This window comes from Tamandua tetradactyla, chromosome 14 (genome assembly GCF_023851605.1).
Source record: "Tamandua tetradactyla isolate mTamTet1 chromosome 14, mTamTet1.pri, whole genome shotgun sequence".
Lineage (NCBI taxonomy): Eukaryota > Metazoa > Chordata > Mammalia > Pilosa > Myrmecophagidae > Tamandua > Tamandua tetradactyla.
In genome coordinates, this window is record NC_135340.1 from 35,304,716 (window position 1) to 35,325,728 (window position 21,013).

Sequence of the window (21,013 nt, forward strand, 5' to 3'; positions counted from 1 at the left end):
ATATTTGGTCTTCTTCCACTTATTTAGCCTTTTTATTACTGAATAATACTCCACTGAATGATTGTAGCACATTTTGTGTATCTTTTGTCACTTAATAGTCAGTTGAGTTGTTTCTGTGTTTTGAATAATGCTGCTATGAATGTTTGTATACAAGTCTTTTGCATGGTCATGGTTTCATATCTCTGGGTTATATGCCTGGAGTAGAATTATTAGGTCTTTTATGCTATGTTTATGGTTGAACTTTTGAGACAAGTTGCCTGTTGGATAAGACAGTACAGGTCTAAGATGCAGCAAAAGTCTTAATGTATTGAGTCGGTCTCAAGTAGTGTTCATTATCCCGTCGCAGTGATTAAATAGCCTGCCCTCTAAGCCGGAAGTAAGATAAATCAGAATGCAGTTTCAGAACAAAGCTGACAGAGGATATTGAGAGTATATCCAGAACACAGATGTTATTTTGCAGGGTAAGGAAAGGTATCATTTTGGTAAATAGAACAGACCGTATTTTGTTATATCGTCATAAGAACTAATCCAAGGAACGAGAGAGTCCCACCAAATAGTATCTTGCTCAGGCAGCAAAATGTATTTTTCTAAATGTATAAATGTTATCATGATGGGATTACTGTAGTTCAGCAACGGAGTTAGATTTATAGGGCACAGAATATATGTAGTAGCAGAAATTTTTGTTTGTGATTTCATTACAGCAAGTATGACAGTTGTTTCATTCACATTAATTATAGGTACAGGATCTGATTTTTATTTGGTAATAGCTTGGAAAGGATCCAACTATTGGCACAGTCTTACTTCCAAATGGAAAAACTTTCCACTAGTCTTTTTTTTTTCTTTTTCCAATAGTCTTTTCAAGTCAGAAAACATCAAGATCATTTCCTTTAGTTTTTTAGCTATAGGAGTAGGTTTTGGATAGCAGGTTTGGTTTGTTCAGTGTTACTCTTGAGTGATTTGTGGTAAATTCTTAGAAGCCAGTTTGGGAGAGTCACTTATCTACTAAAATATTTTGTTAAGTTTCTACGGTGAGACATTGTTAGATGCTCTGAGGGTACATACTACAGTGAAAAGGACAAAAATCCTTTTTCTTGTGGAGCCTGCATTTTAGGAGGAATGCATAAGGTTGCAAAGGATGGCCTCACTTCTTTTTAATTACAATAGTTGTAGATTCCCATACAATTGTAAGAAATAATATAGAATTATTTAGAATATGGTATATTGTACACTTGGCTACTTTCCTCTAGTGGTCACATTTTGTAAAGTTCTAGTATCACAACCATAATACTCTACAACTCACAGGTCTGATTCACATTTCCCCAGTTTTACTTGTACTTTACCTGAATTTCTATGTTTTAATTCAACTTAATTTTATCACCTGTATAAGTTTGTGTTCACAACCACAGTCTACAATACCAAACAACTCTAATACTATAAGGTGTCCTTCATATTACCCTTTTATAACCACCTCTACCTCCTGCCCATCCATCCTAATCCTCAGTAACCCTTCCCTGGCAAACCGCTAAATTGTCCTCCATTTTAAAAATTTTGTCATTTCAATTGTTACTTTAACAGCAATCATAGGGTATGTAGCCTTTGGGGATTGGCTTTTTTTGCTCAATATAATTCCCTCGCGCTTCATGCAAGTTGTGTCAATCTTTGGCTTGTCCATTTTTATTGCTGAATAGTATTCCATAGTATGTATGCACAAAGTTTGTTTAGCCATTCGTCTCTTTAAGGACATCTGAGCTGATTCTCCTTTTTGGGCGTTACACATAAAACTGTACAAATCATGTATAGTGATTTGTTTGAACATAGGTTTCATTTCTCTGGGATAAATATAAAAGAATGTAGTTGATATTAGTTGTGTGTGGTAGTTTCACATCTTGTTTTTAAAGGAGCTACCAGACTTTTCCACAGTGGTTATATCATTTTCCACAGTGGTTATATCATTTTAGGTTCAGCACTGTATGAATAATTCTGTAAAATAACATCAGTTTCTTGGGTATACTTTCTTTTCAGCAATTGGTGTTTTCACCATTTTTTGTTTTATTCATTCTGATAGGTGTATATTGATATCTCATAGGGTTTAATTTTGCAAATCCTGTCAGCCTAATGGTAGTGAATGTCTTTTCAAGTACTTACTGCAATCTGTATGTTCTTTTTGATGAAATGTCTGTTTATCATTTTTGCCCATTTTCTAATTGGATTTTGTTTTGTACTGTTCAATTTTGAGAGATTATTTATGTAATCTAAATACTAGTACCTTGCCAGATATGTGGTTTCCAAGTCTTTTTCCCAGTTTGTAATTTGTCTTTTCATCCTCTTTATGGGATTTCATAGCAGAAAAGTTAATTTTGATAAGTTGAAGGTGACTTGAGTCTAGTCCTGGTGGAAGTAAGGGAGCTGGGTTTAAGCATGTCTGTACAGAAAATATTGCAGGGAAAATAGTAAAAACTAAGTGCAAAAATGTTTTATATTGCAGGGAAAATAGTAAAAACTAAGTGCAAATGTTTTGAGTTGGGAAATTGCTTGCTGTATGTAAGAAACAACAGGTAGTCGAGCATAAGTAGATGCACATCATGTAGAGCATGTTTAGGGCATTGTATGTCTTTAGCTTTTTTTTTCATTGGTACTTAGTGGAGATTTTTGAGTAGAGAAAGGATCTTATTTTACCAGTATTATTTTCATTGCTTTGCGAATATGTAGATTATGGAAAAGTCAAGGGAAACAACCATTTAAGGTTGGACCAAGAGGTGCATGCAGTATTCCTAGTGGGAGGAAGTTGAATAAGAGAAAGGAATCAAAGATGTTGTGAAAATTTGGCCAGCACAGTTAGAAGACTGAAAAGAACACCAGAGGAGCCAGGAGCTAGGGTGAAGGGTGAATATCAGCACATATGTTCCAGAAATGTTCAAGTTTCCTTACTAGATGTCCAGGTGGAGAAATGTTAAATAGGCAAGGGAAGTCATCTGCTCATAAGTGGATGAAAATGGATGACTAGAGATCGAAGAGATGTTTTGGGGGTACTGCAGTTTTTAGAGTCTGGGGAGATAAGGAGCATAAGCAAAGAAGATTGAGAATGCCACAAAATTAGAGTAGGAGAAAAGCCAGAGGGATTCAGTATCCTGAAAGCTATTTGAGTATGTTTCAGAGTAGAATGATGAACTGTGCCAAATGCTATAGGCAGTTCAGGTGTGTGACTGTTGAGAAATGTCTGATTTATTTAATGTGGCGATCATTGCTGACTGCTGACTTTTGACAAGGGTAATTTTTCTGGAGAATGGTGGGGGCTGAATGGTAAGGACAGAGAGAATGGGAAGATAGAAATTGTGAAAGATACAGATAAATATAGAAAGTTCTTTGTATATGGTAAAATTCACTTTTTTGGTATACAATTTGAACACATGCATAGTCATATAAACTACATACAGAACAGTTCCATCACTCCCCCCAAAATTCACTCATGCTGCCCCTTTGTAGACAACTATAGATGTGTTTACTTAGACAATTCCTTAAAAGAAAGTTTATTTTAGATGAAAGGGAAGTGTAATCTTCTGATCTGACTTGATAAAAAAGGAATATAGGAGTGAATGAATTTAATGTATGGTCTCTAAATAATATTCTTCATAAAACTCATTGATAATTTTACCTTTTTTAATTAAAAAATGGAACCACATAGTTTTATCTTTGGAAAAGAAGATCTACAGTGACATTTGGTGTTATCTGTATTGAGGATGTCATAATATGAATAATGTTAGAATTCTCCCATTGAAGTTTAGGAGTCTAGAAAAGACTCACCTGGTTGGAAGACTTTGTATATATACTCTCTATACAGAAGCAAAGCCAGGGATATTTTTTATCTCTTGTAAGTCTTGAATCTAGTCTTGTTTGTGAATTTATGATCCTTACCAGTCCATTTCCCAAAGCAACAATACCAGAAAGTTTTCAGGTAAAATTTTCAAATTATCTTCCAGTGAAACATTCATCACATACCATAGTTTCCCAATGAATCCTTCAAAACAAATCACTATGTTTTCTCAGTTTTAAGATATAGCTGTTCATATTTACAATTTTGTAAAATTGAATGCATTACTTTTTCCTCTTTTCTGCCATAACTTTAATAAATAAACCAGTGGGGCATCAATCATATGTCTTAGAATTTGCAAAAAAAAATACCCTTAAATACTAACGGTATTGAACAGCATCATTGACTGGTACAATTACATTTTAAACTTATTTGTGAAAATTATGATTTTAGTTCCTGTATTTAATTGTGTTAAGCAATTTTTTGTCTGATAGATGGCTGCAGAAACAACTATTGATTGGTGTCATTAGTGCCATGTTTAATGGCTGTTGATGCCTACTTTTTGTAGTAGAGGTACATTTGTGTTCCAACCTGGCATTCTGTGGGCATGGTATTAAACCCTCAGATGTGGTAATAACCTCTGTTTCCGTTGTTTAAATTAATAGAATTAATTTTCCTTAAAAATTAAGTTTGGATGCTTTTTAAATATATATTGGTTAGCTTGTGCAGATTTAGAGGTGATCAGATGGGACATATTCGTTTTATCAGTTAATCTGCTTGCTGGTGTTAATATATGACTGTCATACAGATAATGCAGTATATTTAATTGATACCCGTAGTGGAAAATTGGATAAACAAAAGCAAAAGAGAGTTAAGGAGCATCAAGTGTTACTATGCAAATTAACTTTGAATCAGTTCTCTGTATCCTGAAGCTTAACAAAACTAGATAGAGTTAAAGTATGTTTCAGTTAATAGCCAGTTTAACTCTCTCCATGCTTGACAAAAGAGCACGTTATTTGTGGTACAGTACTTGCAAATAGCATTTACAAGTGTTCTTTTTTAATTTAGAAACAAATCACAAATTATGAAAACAGGTTTGTGTTGTTTTGGGCCGGTTTTTGATGATATAACAATTTCATATTAATGTTTTGATATCAACCTAAATTAAATGCCGCATGGTAAATTTTTAGGGCCATCATTCTTTGTAACATAACTTAATGCAAACTCAGCAGCCTACTGTGTAAAATAAAGTTTTGAGATTTAAAAAAATAGATGTGAATTTTAAAGATCAATTACATTGAATTTTATACAGTCTTCATTAAATAAATTTTAAATGCTTTCACTATATTATTTACAATATTAAATAAGGATTAAGATTGGAAAAGTCTTCCAAAGGGTTGTAAAATCCAGTGGGAGAATTTTTTTGTAGTTCTAAAAAAAATTGGAAAATAGTTTCCTAAATTATTCAAATATGTGTTCACATCAGCTTAAAGAAATAACCAGAAATATATTTTATAATGTTCAAAGATCATCAGTTATTGAAGGCCTTGTCCTTGGACAGTTAAAAATTGTGATATTTGAGTGTTAGTAGCTGTAATTTTACATATAGCTTATTCAGCAGTACTTGATTTCGATCTACTCAAGATCAAAGATAGATTAATAAAAGTTGTTAAATCTTTCCACCAAATTAGACAGAATAATGTGTAATTAAGCATGTCCTAAAGGTTTACTGTGGATATGTTGGGTAATCTAAAAGTACAGTTGAAGAAATACTTTTCCACTAGTCATTTTTGGTAAGAGGAATTGTGCTTTTTGAATAAGAGGTATGGGCAACCATATATCATAATCAAGGAATTATTAATTTAGGGCACATTGAATGTTTTGGGTGGGGGCACAGTGGTTGGAACAAAAATTACAGTGGTGAAAATTCTTCACTCAGGGCTTTTTAAACTCTTCAAGTAAGTGAACTTTGAGTTAGTGCTCATTTTTATTTTAGAGAATCCTAGTACCTATATAATATGACAGGTATCTTATTTGACATCAGTTGGGAGTTGATTTAATTGATAACCACTAGAGTTGAACTTGATAAATGTCTTGTTATATTTGGGGAAAAGTAGTAGTTCATAATAAAATGTTCAAGAATAATTTGTCAATGCTAAAGTGAGCTGTGCTGAGCTCATTAATTTTACTAGATTGTTGTCTCCTGAGATTTTATGTTGCAGCTTTTAACTTTTAATTAACAGTACTGTTATAGGAAACAATATCTGAAAATTAGTTGGTTTACAGAATTAGTTGCTATTTCATAATTAACATTCTTAAGCCAATTATTTTAATATGTCTAAAATTTTAAGATGGGAAACAGCAGTGGTACATTGAAGAAACATATTCAGGAGAATAGCGTTTTTACTGATAGATTAACTCTGACTGTTTCTACTTTGATGGTAATTGAAATGTATTATCACTCACCTTTTTTTGTTTGCTGTGAAATTCAGGGAAATTACTATATGTAAATTTAATAAATAATGGTCAGAATTTCCATTTAAGACACTTGAAAACCTATTTTCAATAAATGCCTCAATGCCTACATTTTAGTTTGGAAATTGAGATAGTTTGTCACATGTGTCTTTTCAGATAATTGGTATATCTCTAGAAAACTCAGTTTTTTCAAGTAGTATTTTCATTATCTTTTATTCTGATTAGATTTTATACCAACACCTAGTTCTAGCATTTCCCATTTAGGGTTTAGTTGTAATTCTCTTAGGAGTTAGTGCCAGTTTCTCCTGTAGTAATGAAAGTGTTATCAAGACATTTAGAAAAAGTAGAACAGCAGCTATTGTTGCTTGTGAGATTTATTGCTTTCTCATAGGAATACTTGTTACTTTCTTCTTGTTGTTTTTTTTTTTTTCTTTTTCTTTTTTTTTTTTTTTTTTTCATGGACAGGCACCAGGAATCGAACCCGGGTCCTCTGGCATGGCAGGCAAGCACTCTTGCCTGCTGAGCCACCGTAGCCCGCCCTCTTCTTGTGTTCTTGAAGCTGTCATACTTAATCTTCCTTCTCTGAATTTGAGTTACCATAGTAGGTATGCTTTTTCCTTTGCTTAACTTTCCTCCTTAGAGCTTCACAATTATTCACTTTAAAGTTTACAAGGCTAGGTCTGCTTAACTTCCTCAGGAATTTTTTGTGTCTTTGAAGGTGCATTTTTACTTGATCAGCAATTAAATTCTGACACTAAAAGCCTATAGCATTATCAGTTGATCAGAGAGTTGGAGCATTTGATTCCGGTTGTATTCATGGGTCCATTCCACAGATTTAAAACAAACTCCATTTCTTGTTGGATTTTGCTCATGGCTTTTTACCATGACTCAAATGAAAGTTTCAGTGCCGTAAATTATAGGAAATCTGTAAAGCTAGCTCATTGGTTTGGAGACTGGTACCAGAGAAACCGAGTGAGTAGGATGGACGTAGTTTGGACCTCTAAATCCAGCTGGGCCAAGATGTGAGCTCTGCTTCATGCCAAAGATGATGAAACAACTACCTTCATTTACCTCCAAAAATTGAACAAAGAATGTTAGCTTCTGAACACAGATATTTTATCGTTTCTGAATCATACTTTTAAAAATATTGGGCCAAGATGGAAGTTACCATGTAACTTTTTGTCTTAATTTCTGTGAGTGGATTAAAACTGAGTCTTACCTAAGACTCAGAGTAGGAGTTCTTCAAATCTAAAAGTCAGCATTGCCACATACAATAACTTAAAGAAATTGTGAAAGAGATCAAGCTTCAATTAGAGATAACTACAAAGCCTACTGGGTCGGTCTAAGGTAAATCAGAATACGGGGGTAAGGATGATATTGTCTGTATTTTAGAACTTCACCTACTCTGAGACTGAAGGAAGAGATGCTTATGTTGTCCAGAACATAAATTTTCTGTAGCACATAATCTAACTCAGCCTGTCTGGGTAGATCATGTAAATACATGGAGCCCAGAATGGGAATGAGGGCTTGTAATTCTGAATAGCTTTTTGTAATAACCAGATACATCACAAGGTATGTAGAGTAATGTCCATTGAAGGATGGGCGAGAACATGAAACTATTCAACTTCGCTACTGGGGAAACCCCATATACTGTCTCAAACATTAGTGTCTCCTAAGTCAATAGACCAAGCCCCTCCCTGATCTTGAGTCTTGCTCTTATGAAACTTATTTCCGTAGCAGAGAAGTTAAACCTACCTGTAATTGTGTCTTAGAGTTATTTCCAGAGAACCTCTTTTGGTGTTCTCCCCCTCTCCCCCCTCCCCCTCCCCCTCCCCCTCTCCCCCTCCCCCTCTCCCCCTCCCTCTCCCTCTCCCCCTCCCTCTCCCTCTCCCCAACTGTGCAAGTGAAATCATTGCTTGCTCCATACATGGGACATGACATCCAAGGGTGGAAGTATTCCTGACAGTGTGGAATATGACTCCCAGAGGTGAGCCTGGCTCCTCGCCCTACACCGTGGGATTGACAATGCCTTCCTGACCAAAAATGGGGGAAGAATTGTAATAAATAAGGTAGCCGTGGCTAAGAGAGTTCAAATTGAGTCAGAGGCTCTTCTGGAGGCTATTCTTATACACAAGCTCCAGCTAGATACTGCTATTTACCATCATTTGCCAAACCCCAACCAAAACCATCCCTGCCAAACCTAAAGGACACTGAGGGCTCTATCTGAGATTCTACAAAGGTTCCATGCACTATGATTACTTTTTAGAATTCTGCAACATCCAGGTGGATTCTTAGGCCAGAAAAGTCCTGAAACCCAGAGGGGCCAGCCTCTCTAGAAACATCATCAGCTAGTTTCAACCCCCCATCCCATATTATTGTTGGCCCTTTACAACAGGAAAAAGTCAGAATGGGCATAGCTCAAATACCCCTAAACATTGGGAGAAGGATCATAGGAGAAGGTAGAATTATAACAGAGAAGGTAGGACTTAACAAATGAATATAACTTCTGAATCATTATATTAATATTTCTTTTCTCCTGTGTCTTGGAGCACCTACAGGAAAAACCTAAAATTGTAGCACTGTAACCCATACTCAGTTATGAAATCTGTTCTATAACTCGTTGCAATATGCTTTGGAATTGATTGCTGTTTTGTAAATATGTCATTTTTCACAGTAAAAAATGACCTGAAGGGTAAGGTTCACAGCAGCATTACACACAGTAGCCAATCTTGTAAACTACCTAAAATGCTTATCAGCAGGAAAATGGATGAACAGAATATTGCCTGTCCATAAAAGGAATATTACAGTCATGGGTTAAAGTTGGTAGCTTTCTGTTGTATATAGGTTATTACAATAAAAGACATGTCTGAAAAACAAACAAAAAGCTGAATATTAACAGTGCAGTTAATATTTGTCTACTGAGGAATTATTTCTATAGAAAACCTGAGGCCTTCCTGTCTTCTGAATTATGAACTTTTTACTTCTCAGCTCAAATTTGAAATGTGTTTTTATTGGAGTTGAAAACTAGCCAATAGGGTGGACCATGATGGTTTAGCGGGCAGAGTTCTTGCCTGCCATACTGGAGGAGGCCCGGGTTCCATTCCTGGTGCCTGCCCATGCAAAAAAAAAACAACCAACATACGAATGCTTTGGTAACTTCCCCCTGTGGTTGATTCTTTGGCACATGACAAATCAGTAACTACTGTGCTTTGATGGGGTTGGGGGCTGGGATATTTCTGGGTGGGTTAGGACTGAAAACTGCTTTTAAGTGAAAATAAACCTTGCCTGGGTTTGACAGTGTTCGTGTGGTCTTAGTTTAGGACAGATGTTCCTATAGACCCTCTTTGAGGAGGATAAAGCATTACCATCTTGGCAACAATTTTTATTGTTGGATTGGGCAGAAGAAAATCAGAGCTAACACTACCAAAAGAATTGGGGACTATTTGTAAACTTGGAAAAGGCTAGCCACTAATGAATGGATATATAGGTGAGAGGCTCATCACATTATAGGTAATTTTATGGAATTTCAGAGCATCATACTTGGTCCTTGAAACCTTTGAAGTTAGAGCTGTTAGTAATCCATTGTTCAGTAGAAGACTACCTTGACCTTTTGGTGTTTGAGTTGCTTACATGCCGTAGAGCTAGGATTAGAAGATTTTTTTCCCCACTGATGTTTTATCTTGTATTGTCATGGGCCATTATTTAAAAGTAACAGTATGAAATGTAGAATCTTTGTAAAACTGATGTCCATATAAAAAAGAGTTTATTGTGCTTTGAATTTTCTCTAAAATTCAAAACTAAAAGGGGCAGTACCACGTCTTCACTAGGTTGTATCCTTACCAATCCCTGGGATTTTAAGTTTGCAAATATATGTCATTTGAAGTTAAAACTTGTAATGGAAACAGTAATTAGGTGAGCCACAGTATTTTTTGAGTAATAAGTGTGTGCTGAGAAATGGATTTCGGCACCAGTGAACAAGATAGACAATGGTTCCTGCTCTGTTGGAACTTTGAATGGAGTTTAGTTTAAATGTACTTTGAATTGATAGTAGTTATAAAATAAGTCAGAAATGCTCAATATTGGCAATTTCATGTGATTCAACCTACTATCACTATCTAGTTAGTAATGGTGATTTGTATTCTTCATGAGTGAAAATATCAAGGATTTGGCTAACACTAAATGCCTCTGTAGGCCCAGTTAATTGTAGCCTCTTTTTTTGAATACTTTATTAGACTCTATGTAACTCATTTTATTGTAAGATACATATGAGAAGAATAAGGTAAAGATCATTCATTGTAAAAGGCAATAACTTTGCTGCTCCCACAGAATAGAGCTGAAAAAAATATATATATATATATACAATGTGTAAACATTCTTGGAAAATTGCTGACCTTTTGAATGAAATTAACTTAGCAACAGCAGAAATGATTTGTAAATAACAGATACTAATTTATTATTGTATAAGGTTTGTAAGGCTAAATCTTGTTGACTTTATTTTTATGTGTGAAGAAATTGTGCATTCTTTTTCTCCAATAGGATGTACAGCTACCCAGCACGTGTTCCTCCTCCTCCTCCCATTGCTCGGGCTGTAGTGCCCTCAAAACGCCAGCGTGTGTCGGGAAACACATCACGAAGAGGCAAAAGTGGCTTTAATTCCAAGAGTGGACAGAGGGGGTCTTCTTCTAAATCTGGAAAGTGTATGTATTATTATTGGAATTTCTGATCTTTTTTTTTTTTTTTTAATGTGTTGAAATAGGGAAACCAATGCAGATAACAGGTTTAGGAAGTGGAGAATATAGTGATTTAGAGGTCAGTTTTAGACTGTTTTCTATCACTAAGGGCTTGGTAATTTGGAAAAAAGTCATTAAACTTTAGGGAACTTGAGGGTACCTATTGAATTAAAAATTTTAAGCGCTTCTTGGTGTAGTCTAAAATACACATTCAGATTTTATTTATTCCCTGTGGGCATTTGTTTTTATTTTTACTTTGTTCTATGAAAATATGTAAGTCGATAAAGCAGGAAGGTGCTTTAAAATAGAATTGATGTTTTTTTTTTCAGCACAAGGCTTCTTAAGGGCCTAGGTATATTAGATTCCGTTTTCTGCTGACAAATAAAAGATCGAAAGTCCCTGTTACTGTTATGATTGGTGCGAACACAGTTTCTCCCTTGGCATCTCCAGTTGGCACCTGGCATAGTCTAGTGGGAATTTTTTTTGTACATTAGTTTCTGGTACATTTGATTCTAATCCTAGGATTTTATTTCTGTTAAAGTGAAGGGAGATGATCTTCAGGCCATTAAGAAGGAGTTGACCCAGATAAAGCAAAAAGTGGATTCTCTACTGGAAAGCCTGGAAAAAATTGAAAAGGAACAGAGCAAGCAAGGAGGTAAATTGGCCTGCTGCCTGTTGGGTGTAAAGTTCACTTAGTTACCTAAGATAGTTGAAAGTCTGTGTTGGAATAGTGGGGTTTTATAAAGGAACTGAATTTGAAGCTTCGGGAGTATGAATTGGAAACGGCATTTGTGTGGGAGGATTTAGACTTGTGCTGCAGTTCTGTCGTCATTAATGGGGATTGTCTACATCCTGTGGACATTACTTGCCCCTAGACAGACTTGTCCTTCTCATCCCCAGTAGAGATGAAGAATGATAAGTCAGAAGAGGAGCAGAGCAGCAGCTCCCTGAAGAAAGATGAGACTAATGTGAAGATGGAGTCTGAGGGGGGTGCAGATGACTCTGCTGAGGAGGGGGACCTACTGGATGATGATGATAATGAAGATCGGGGGGATGACCAGGTGAAAACCATGGGAAAGGAAAGAAAGAGGTGGTGGAGGGGGGATCAGGGACACATGGAGTGCTTCTAACTCCATCCTATTTGTGTCTGTTTCTCACAGCTGGAGTTGATCAAGGATGATGAAAAAGAGGCAGAGGAAGGAGAGGATGACAGAGACAGCGCCAATGGCGAGGATGACTCTTAAGCACATAGTGGGGTTTAGAAATCTTATCCCATTATTACTTTACCTAGGCGCTTGTCTAAGATCAAATTTTTCACCAGATCCTCTCCCCTAGTATCTTCAGCACATGCTCACTGTTCTCCCCATCCTGCCCATTAATGTTCATTAATTCAATTGCCCTGCGCCTAGTCCCATTTTCACTTCCTTTGACGCTCCTAGTAGTTAAGTCTTACCCTGTAATTTTCGCTTTTAATTTTGATACCTCTTTATGACTTAACAATAAAAAGGATGTATGGTTTTTATCAACTGTCTCCAAAATAATCTCTTGTTATTTAGGGAGTACAGTTCTCACCATTCATATACATGAGTTCAGTAATTGCTTCCCTAACTGCAAAGGCAATCTCAATTAGTTGAGTAGCACCTGTGAGCAGCTTTGAGTTAGAGGTATGTGTGTTATATCCCACCTAAGAGTGCTGTGTGGGGCTGTCAAACAAATGTAACAATGTATTTTTGTGGAATGAGAGTTGGCATGTCATATGCATCCTCTAGAAAAATAATTAGTGTAATAGTCTTAAGATTTGTTTTCTAAAGTTGATACTGTGGGTTATTTTTGTGAACAGCCTAATGTTTGGGACCTTTTTTTCTCAAAATAAACAAAACCTTATTAAACCAGGAATTTGGAGGAAAAAAAACCTGGTTTTTTATTTTTGTATTTTATAATCGTTTACTTCAAATTCTTTGCTTTACAGCTGGCCTCCACAAAACCCCTACAATGTACTACATATATTTTGCTTGGAGTCATAATCATTATGCATACCAGCATAACACTTCAAATTATATATGTCCTTGGGGGTGGGATGGGTGGGTATTGCATTAAGAAGCAGACTTTGACACAGAGTGGAGATTGTTTTGGAAAATGGCTTTTATATCCTAAAGAAAAAGTCTTCATCAATGCTGTATAGTCTGGGTTGGAAGTTTTTGTTAGATGTCAAATAATTTTATCCTTAAACAGTAGAGGATCAAGCAGTAAGATGGAAAAAAGCTGCTGAATTAAATAATTTTCTGTTTTGTCCCTTTAATTACTAATTAAAGCCCCAGTTAGCTTTTACTGTACTCTCAGTCTATGCCTCAGTGTTAGTGGAAATCAGAAAACTTCTGATCTCCTGTAATATGTTGCTTTCCCATGGAATTGAGAAGCTAATGAGGACCGTAAATTTATTTTACTTTCTGTCAGAGAACATTATTTGACCTTTTATCCATATTCCCCCTTTCTTTAATTACAGTGATATTTAAGCATGGAACCACCTAAACTTCGTACTAGAGATGGATATGTTAAACAGCTTCCAGAATTATGTTTTAGTCCTGACAGCTCCAGTTTACTTAGTCCAGTTTTTCCATCAGGGCAGGAGAAAACCACAGTTCATTTGGACTATTTTCATGCACATAAACCTTGGATCCCCCAGAAAGTTGCCATTGTTTCACAGCATGCAACCAAGATATTCGTTGCATTTTACAAGGGCGAGGATAATTCTGGATTAGAAAGCCATACCCTTATAAAGTCACATCCTGTAATGCTCTACTTAAACCATTTTATAATCAGTACAATAGACTGTTCAGGCTCTTGATTTCTTACAAAATATAAGAGGAAGTAGTAGTAGGATAGACTCTAATTTGGAGCCTTAGATTCACGGTAGAAATGTAGCTTCTCTAGTATGTTAATCCACCAAAATACATCTAGTCCACCCTGTTTTTTATGTGATGTTACACAGTCACTTTCAGCACATAGCCCATAATAATAAAATTAGCTGAATGTTTAGAAGAAAGTATAAATATTGTAAGTTGTTAATAAACCCTGCCTTTTTAAGATTTATTAGCTCCCAGTATTTGAAAGGTACTAGATAATTTAATCCTAAATTGAATATGTTGTCTTTTCATTGTAGGACCTCCTTCCCAGCACAGGGAGGTCTGTTAGCTTAGTTTCTGGTGATATCTATTTATAATTGTATCCTGTCAGACTGTTGGTTGCTTATTTGGGGGTGGGAGGTGGGGTGGCACATAATCTGGGAATCAAACCCAGGTTTCCAGAATGGAAGGCCAGTATCCTGCCGCTGAACCACCTGTGCACCCTTTGTTGGTTGCTTTTTATTCAATAAAAAGCCAGGCATTGAAAGAAACAGTCTTTCAGTAGCTGGAACTCTTTTCTGCCTATATACATGCACACTATTTATTGCTGAAAAACCAATTTATTAAAATGTTGAAATTCAGTCTTCCAGGCCATTATGTACTGATACAAAGTAAAGAAGACATTGAAATTACCATATGGTAAAATTTCTTTTGAAATGGAATTCCAGAGTGGATATTAGAGGCTTTTGTTTGAAAATGGTAGAGTTCTTAACTGCCATCAGTGTACAGTAACCTTAATGTGTGTTATTGGTTGATTCGATAGAAGTTAGAGAGGCAGAGCAGCAGGCAGGGCAGTGCAGAAAGGAAGAAAGACATGACACTTTTAGAGTTAGCTAATAATTGTTCGGAGGGAGTTTCGTATAACTTCAGGAGGGGCATCACTTTTTTTTTTTGCATGGTCAGGTACCGGGAATCAAACCCGGGTCTCAGGCATGGCAGAATTCTGCCACTGAGCCACCATTGCACTACCTGGGGTACCACATTTTACAAAGAAAGATTTAAAACAAAATACAAAGGTGCATTTGAAGGGTATAAAAATCAGAACAGTGTGCTTTCTCACTATGTCATCAAATCTAGGAAAATAGCCTGGTAGCTAGGAGAGAAGGTGGTTGATTAAAAGAAGAAATTCTGAAACATTTCTTTCTGATGCTGCCTAATTTATAATGGAGAAATTGTTTCTTGGAGCTCAGTAGCTTAGGGTGTTTGGTAATTTGTTGCAGTCTCACCAATAGAAGGAACTAACTGAAAGCTAGAGTGGATAACTTTCCCATTTGAGAGTTCAGATGTTATCCCAATGTCAAAAACTTGCAAGGATTGTGAGATTAGTACCAGCTGGTTGAGGCTTAAAGCCTCTTCCTGTGGCTTACAGAGGCAACCAGGTGTAACAAAAAAGGCAAACAGTGTAAACAAAGAACGAGATTGTAAATTGGGAAACACCTGAGGAGGCATCTAGGTAGGGTTAAAGGTGAGAAGAGGCAAGATCCATGTTCTCTGAAGTTGAGCAAAGCAAAGTAAGCCGAATTTAATAGGGCTGCATTTTAAAACTACAGTACTATCCAATAGAATTTTTCTCTAGTGTTGGAAATGTTGCACTGATAAATATGGTAGCCACTAGTTGTGTGGCTACTGAGACCTTGAAATACGGCTAGCATGAATTTTAGTTTAACCACGTGTGACAGGGTGAATTTACTGACTAGCACAGTATTGCAAAATACTAAACAAATACAGATAATTTGGGAATTTATGAGAACAAATGTGACTTTCCAAGATGTTTTATATCCTGAGTTTATTGAAAACTCGTATTTTAGGCTGTAGCCCCTGATACTGAAGATTCTATAGTATGAGGGAATACTATACAACTGAAGGGTATTGCAGGCCTTGTCAATGTTACTCACATTCCAGTTGTATACACATTCAGCTTGATGTTGGGCTGGCAGGCATCATGGAATCTTAATTCTCACAGCAGGCCTATTAAGTAGTATGGTAGTTATGCCCATATTTCAGAGGTTTTCAGAAAGATTCAAGGACTTTGTTCAAATACTTATTAAATGGTTCTAAAATTGAAATCTAGAATCTCACTTAACATCTAGGATTTTTACATTCTAGAATAGGAAATGGTGCCTCTGGTTCTAGGATTCAGGAAATAATCACTATTGGTGAGTCAGCCATTTCTAAACTATAAGCAACAGTCTCCTCTTAAACCCAACAAAAGGTGTGTGTGTGGGGGGGTATTTCCACACTTTTTCCATACTACTCACCAAGGACTAGAAGTGGTCCATAGAGCACAGTTGGAAAAGCCCATTTAAAAATGCTTAAGTGTTGTTTCATGCAGGCAGCACTGTTGGGCTTCAGAAATACAGCGAGAAGACAGAAGACGCCTCTTCCAGTGATCTTCCATAATTATTCTGGGGCTCTCAGATAACCTATTTGAATGTTTCTTATAACTCAGACACCATAAACTTTCCAATTTTCTGGCAGAAATCACTTTGGACAATGCTATGATAAATTCTTCCCTGTTTCTTGACACTTGATGGTCCATTATAAGAATTTGGCAAGACTGCTGTTCTCCACAGGCATTTCTTGAAAGTGGTCCAGCTGGACAGATTGAGTCACCCTTGAGTGTACACACAAGCCACAACGAATTTCTGGTTTGAGTGTAGATTGTGCAAAAGAAGGAAGGGGGGGGCACCTGAAGAACCCACCTGCCAAACAACTTTGAAACTTATATCAATTTCTGGTTTGGGAATTTTGCTATGGAAGTATAGGTGTATACTTTTTTTTTTTTGTAACCCCAAAAGATACTTTGTCTAGAGGGGCCTGAGCGAATATCTTTCAAAGACCTTCTTGTCCCTGCTGGGGAAATATCCCCAAACCTCAACTTATTCCAAGTACACGATATTCCTCTGTACTTGGTACTTTTCCCCCCTCGTACATCTAAACACACCCTTTTCCCAGAACTTCAGCTGTTTGCACACCCCACAGAAGCTGCTGCTTCTATCAGCCCAATTGTTGAACATGTTTTGGAGGCCTACCCTGTTTTGCCTGGTTTTCCATCTTAGGCTGATCTTGGCCTTCTATTCTACTCTGTGTCCCCGCTCTCTGCGTTGGGTAGGTTAAGGAGCTGTTCCCACACAACACCCACACTCACCCCAGGGAAGTTTGGCAGCACCCTCACTTGCTCAGTTATTCTACCATCTCTAGACACAGCCTCAGTATTTGCTGTTTTTCACTCCCTCTTATCTGGGAGTACAATCATGATCATTCCATCTGCTGCAGGCTAGCAACCTGACTGGGCTGCATACCCAGGGTCCACTATTTCTCTTACCCTGTGGACCTGGCACATGTCAACACTTGTTAGTGAAGTTGCTTCATAGGAACACTTGAGCACCCATTTTGAATGTAAAATACAGTTTCCAATATATTAATTTCCTAGCCAACTCTCTCACCTTCCCTAGGAATCTATTTATATATAAGTGACCTGAAGGTTCATTTTTCTCTGAAAGGTCTTGGGAAGCATTGTCCTAGCTTTTGAGTTGGCCTTCTTACACTCCCCCCCACCCCCCTCCCCGGTCTCAGCTCTTAGCACCACTGCCGCTAGGATTTTTCCTTTGCAACCTTATGGCAATTCTCACCTCAGTTTTCTCCTTGAGCAATATTTGTACTTCTATTAGCTGTTTTCAAATATCCTACGTACAATCCAAGTACACCATCACATCTTTATTTCATTAGTGTGCTAGTCAAACAAGACTAATACTTAAGTTTAACAAAATGCAAACTTCTGCACCTAGCTGACATATCACTATTTGATAAGTAAAGATGACACCATGTATTATAGCTACTGTTACAGCTCAAGTGCCTCCTAAATATTTGTTGAATCATCCTACTTCTATCCATCTTGCCTTCCTCCATCCCAGTGCAACCTACCTTTGCCTTGCTCCTGGATTAGCCTCCTGCCTATCCACTTCCTTTGATCCTTTTCCAGTCACCTCACACAAAGGCCATAGTGTTTTCTGAACACATAATCATGGCATTCCTCCACTAAGTATTCTCCAGTGGCTTTGTCGGTATAATGACAAATTTTTTTAGCAGACCGCAGGGCACCTGTATGTCCAGTCTTTTCCTCATATGCCCTTCACTCTTGTTGCTGCAGCCACACTGAACTTTTAGTCATTTTTACTTCTAGTGCTCTTTTTCTCCATGGGATCTTTGCCTATTTAGTTCCCTAGTTAACTTCTCTTCATTCTTCATATCTCAGCTCAGGTGTCAGTTCCTTAAGAAGCTTCCTCTCCTTAACTAGGCCAATAGGCTCTCATAAAACCAGGAATCTTAGTAGCACTACGTGCAGTTTTACTCCTTAATTTGTTGATATTTGATTAATGTGTATTCCTTATTAGAGTGAAAACCCACCAAGAACAGGAACTAAATTTATTTTTCATCAGTATATTTCCAGTGTTTAGCACAGTTCCTGAAATATTCATTTAACGAGTGAATGGGAAAGAGGAAGTGGAGGAGGGTTAGCACTGGATGAGGCAGTCTTGGAAACAGGCAGCAGAAATGTCAATCAAGGCTGAAGAACTGACTGTTCACAATATGCCTGGGGGAGTGTTGGGGTGCCTCATGCCTGTCTCAAAAGGATGCATCCTTTCAGATGTACTTCATTGTCAGTACTTTCACTGTAATATTTCACAATCTTCTCCCATTGTAAACCATCCATCTCTTCAGTAATCTGTATCTGATGCCAAGAGTGAAAGAAAATAGGGGCATTATTTTAAAAAGATGGGCATGCCCATTGCAGTTAAACCTGCCTTTGAGGTTTTCAACACCTTCAAGTCAAATAAATTTCCCTTAGAAAACCTGCTATCCTAATAGGACTTACCCTCAACACCTACATTCCTAAATTTTAAAAATTAACATATCTGAAGTATACAGCTTGATGAAAACTTACCAAGTGAACATGCTCCTTTATAAATACCACTTAGATCAAGACTGGAACATAACCAGCACCCCAGAAACCTCCTTCATGCCACACTCCATCACTACCCTCTCCAGGTAGCCACGCTACTGACATCTATCACCATAGGTAGGCTTTGCCTGTCTTTATATTATATAGTTTTTGAGTTGAAATTTGGGCTCCCCATAAGAGAAAAGAAAATAGCTTGTGTGCAGTTGTTTATTTGGGAAGTGATCCCAAGGAGTAGGAGTGACTAAATGGGGATTGAGGTAGTAAAGGAGGAAAAGTCAATATAATGGTCTGTTATGGAGGCTGAATGTTTAATGCTTTCCAGAATTGTCTGAAGGATGGGAGGAAGGGAGGCTGCAATATTTATCCACTGTCTCCTGTTCCCCATAGGTTGAGGGATATACCAAAGAGATTAACTTTTCTGCACTTCTGGACTGTAACTGGTCTTAGTTGGCTCATGCAGCATTGAAGGACATCTGAGTTCTTTTCAATTTGTGGTAATACTGCTATGAACATTCTTATGTGTGAATATTCCACTTTAAATAGATACTGCCAAATTTTTCCAAAATGATTGTACCAATTTATATTCTTAGCTTTGAATGGAAATTTCAGTTCTCCACACAATACCAACATGTGGTATTATTTGTCCTTTTAATTTTGGGCTTTCTCGTGGGTGTGTAGCGGTATCTTATTTTGTGTTTGCTTTTTGGTAAACTTTTGTTAAGGTATCACTCACATACTGAACACACAAAAAACACTGGCAAGAAATCAAGAAATGGAACAGCAGCAGCACTCTAGAAGCCCTGTGCATGCCCTCTTCCAATCATTATGCCACCACCCCAAGGGTATTAATCCAACATGCTAGATTCTTTTTCCCTGTTTTTGAACTTCAAATGAATGGAATCATATATTATGTAGTCTTTTCTGTCTGGTTTCTTTTCTGCCTGGCTTCTTTGATTCAACATTATGCCTGTGCAATTTACCTATGTTGTTGCATGTTGTATTTGTTTATTCACATTGTTGTATAGTAATTGCATTGTATAAATATCCTACAATTTATTGATTCTGTTAATAGGCATTTTGGCTGTTTCCAATTTTAAAAATTATGAATAAAGTTGCTATGGACATTCTAGAACATGTCTTTTGGTGAAAATATACATGCATTTCCGCTGGGTATGTATTAAGAATGAGATTACTGGAATAGGGTATTGCCTCACATCCTTGTCTATTTGCTATTTTTCTCTTTCATTTTAGCTGCTCTGGGAAGTGTGTTGTGGTATAACATTAAAAAAAAAGTATTTGCTTTTTAAAAAAACTAAACTTTTTATTTTAGGTTTACAGAAAAGTTGCAAAGACAATATAGAGAGTTCCTTACCCAGTTTCCCCTAATGTTAACATCTTACACTACCATGGTACATTTGCAGTTAACACTGATACATTATCATTAACTAAACTGATTTCACCAGTTTTTACATATACTCATAAGTGAGTGTGCGTGTAGTGGTCTATGCAATTTTATCTCATGTTATTACCATCGCAATCAGAATACGGAACTGTTCCGTTGCCACAAAGGAAGCCTTCTGCCCATTTAGTGTTAGAGCCCACATCACTCATCCTCTCCCATTTATAGCCCCTGGCAATCACTGCTCCATTAGTCATCTTTATAATTTTGGCATTTCAAGAATGTTATAAAAATGGCATCATGCACTTGTTACCTTTTAAGAATGGTTCCTCCCCACCCCCTACAGCATTGTACCTTTGAATTCCATCCAAGTTGTTACTTCTACCAAAAGTTCATTCATTTTTATTGCTTCGTAGTATTCCACTGTTTGGATGAACCGAAGTTTGTTTGACCATTCTTTTAAAGGACATTTGGGTTGTTTCCAGTTTTTGCTATTAAAAATAAAACTGCTATGAATATTCATGTACAAGTTTTTGTGAACTTAAGTTTTCATTACTCTGAGATAAATGTCCAGGAGTGTGACTGGTGGGTGATATGGTAAGTATATGTTTGGCTTTATAAGAAACTTACAAACTATTTCCCAGGGTTACTATACCATCTTATATTCCCACCAGCAAGGTGTAAGAGATCTAGTTCCTCCACATTGTAGTCAGGATTTGGTATTGTCACTAGTGT

General features: G+C 36.8%; 1 protein-coding gene across 11 annotated transcripts in view; it reads left to right on the plus strand.

Annotated features, from left to right (window-relative positions):
* The window catches only part of HNRNPC (heterogeneous nuclear ribonucleoprotein C), a 62,756-nt gene extending 50,221 nt beyond the window's left edge, over positions 1-12,535 (plus strand). For 9 of the 11 annotated variants that reach the window (XM_077127277.1, XM_077127274.1, XM_077127275.1 and 6 more), the window contains 4 exons: positions 10,820-10,980; positions 11,555-11,668; positions 11,914-12,074; positions 12,174-12,535. In XM_077127277.1, coding sequence (XP_076983392.1) covers positions 10,820-10,980; positions 11,555-11,668; positions 11,914-12,074; positions 12,174-12,257 — 520 coding nt within the window. In that variant the 3' untranslated portion in view covers positions 12,258-12,535. The remainder of the gene's footprint in view (positions 1-10,819; positions 10,981-11,554; positions 11,669-11,913; positions 12,075-12,173) is intronic. The other 2 variants (XM_077127278.1, XM_077127276.1) reach the window with 1 other exon arrangement.
* Positions 12,536-21,013: the final 8,478 nt, after the last annotated feature.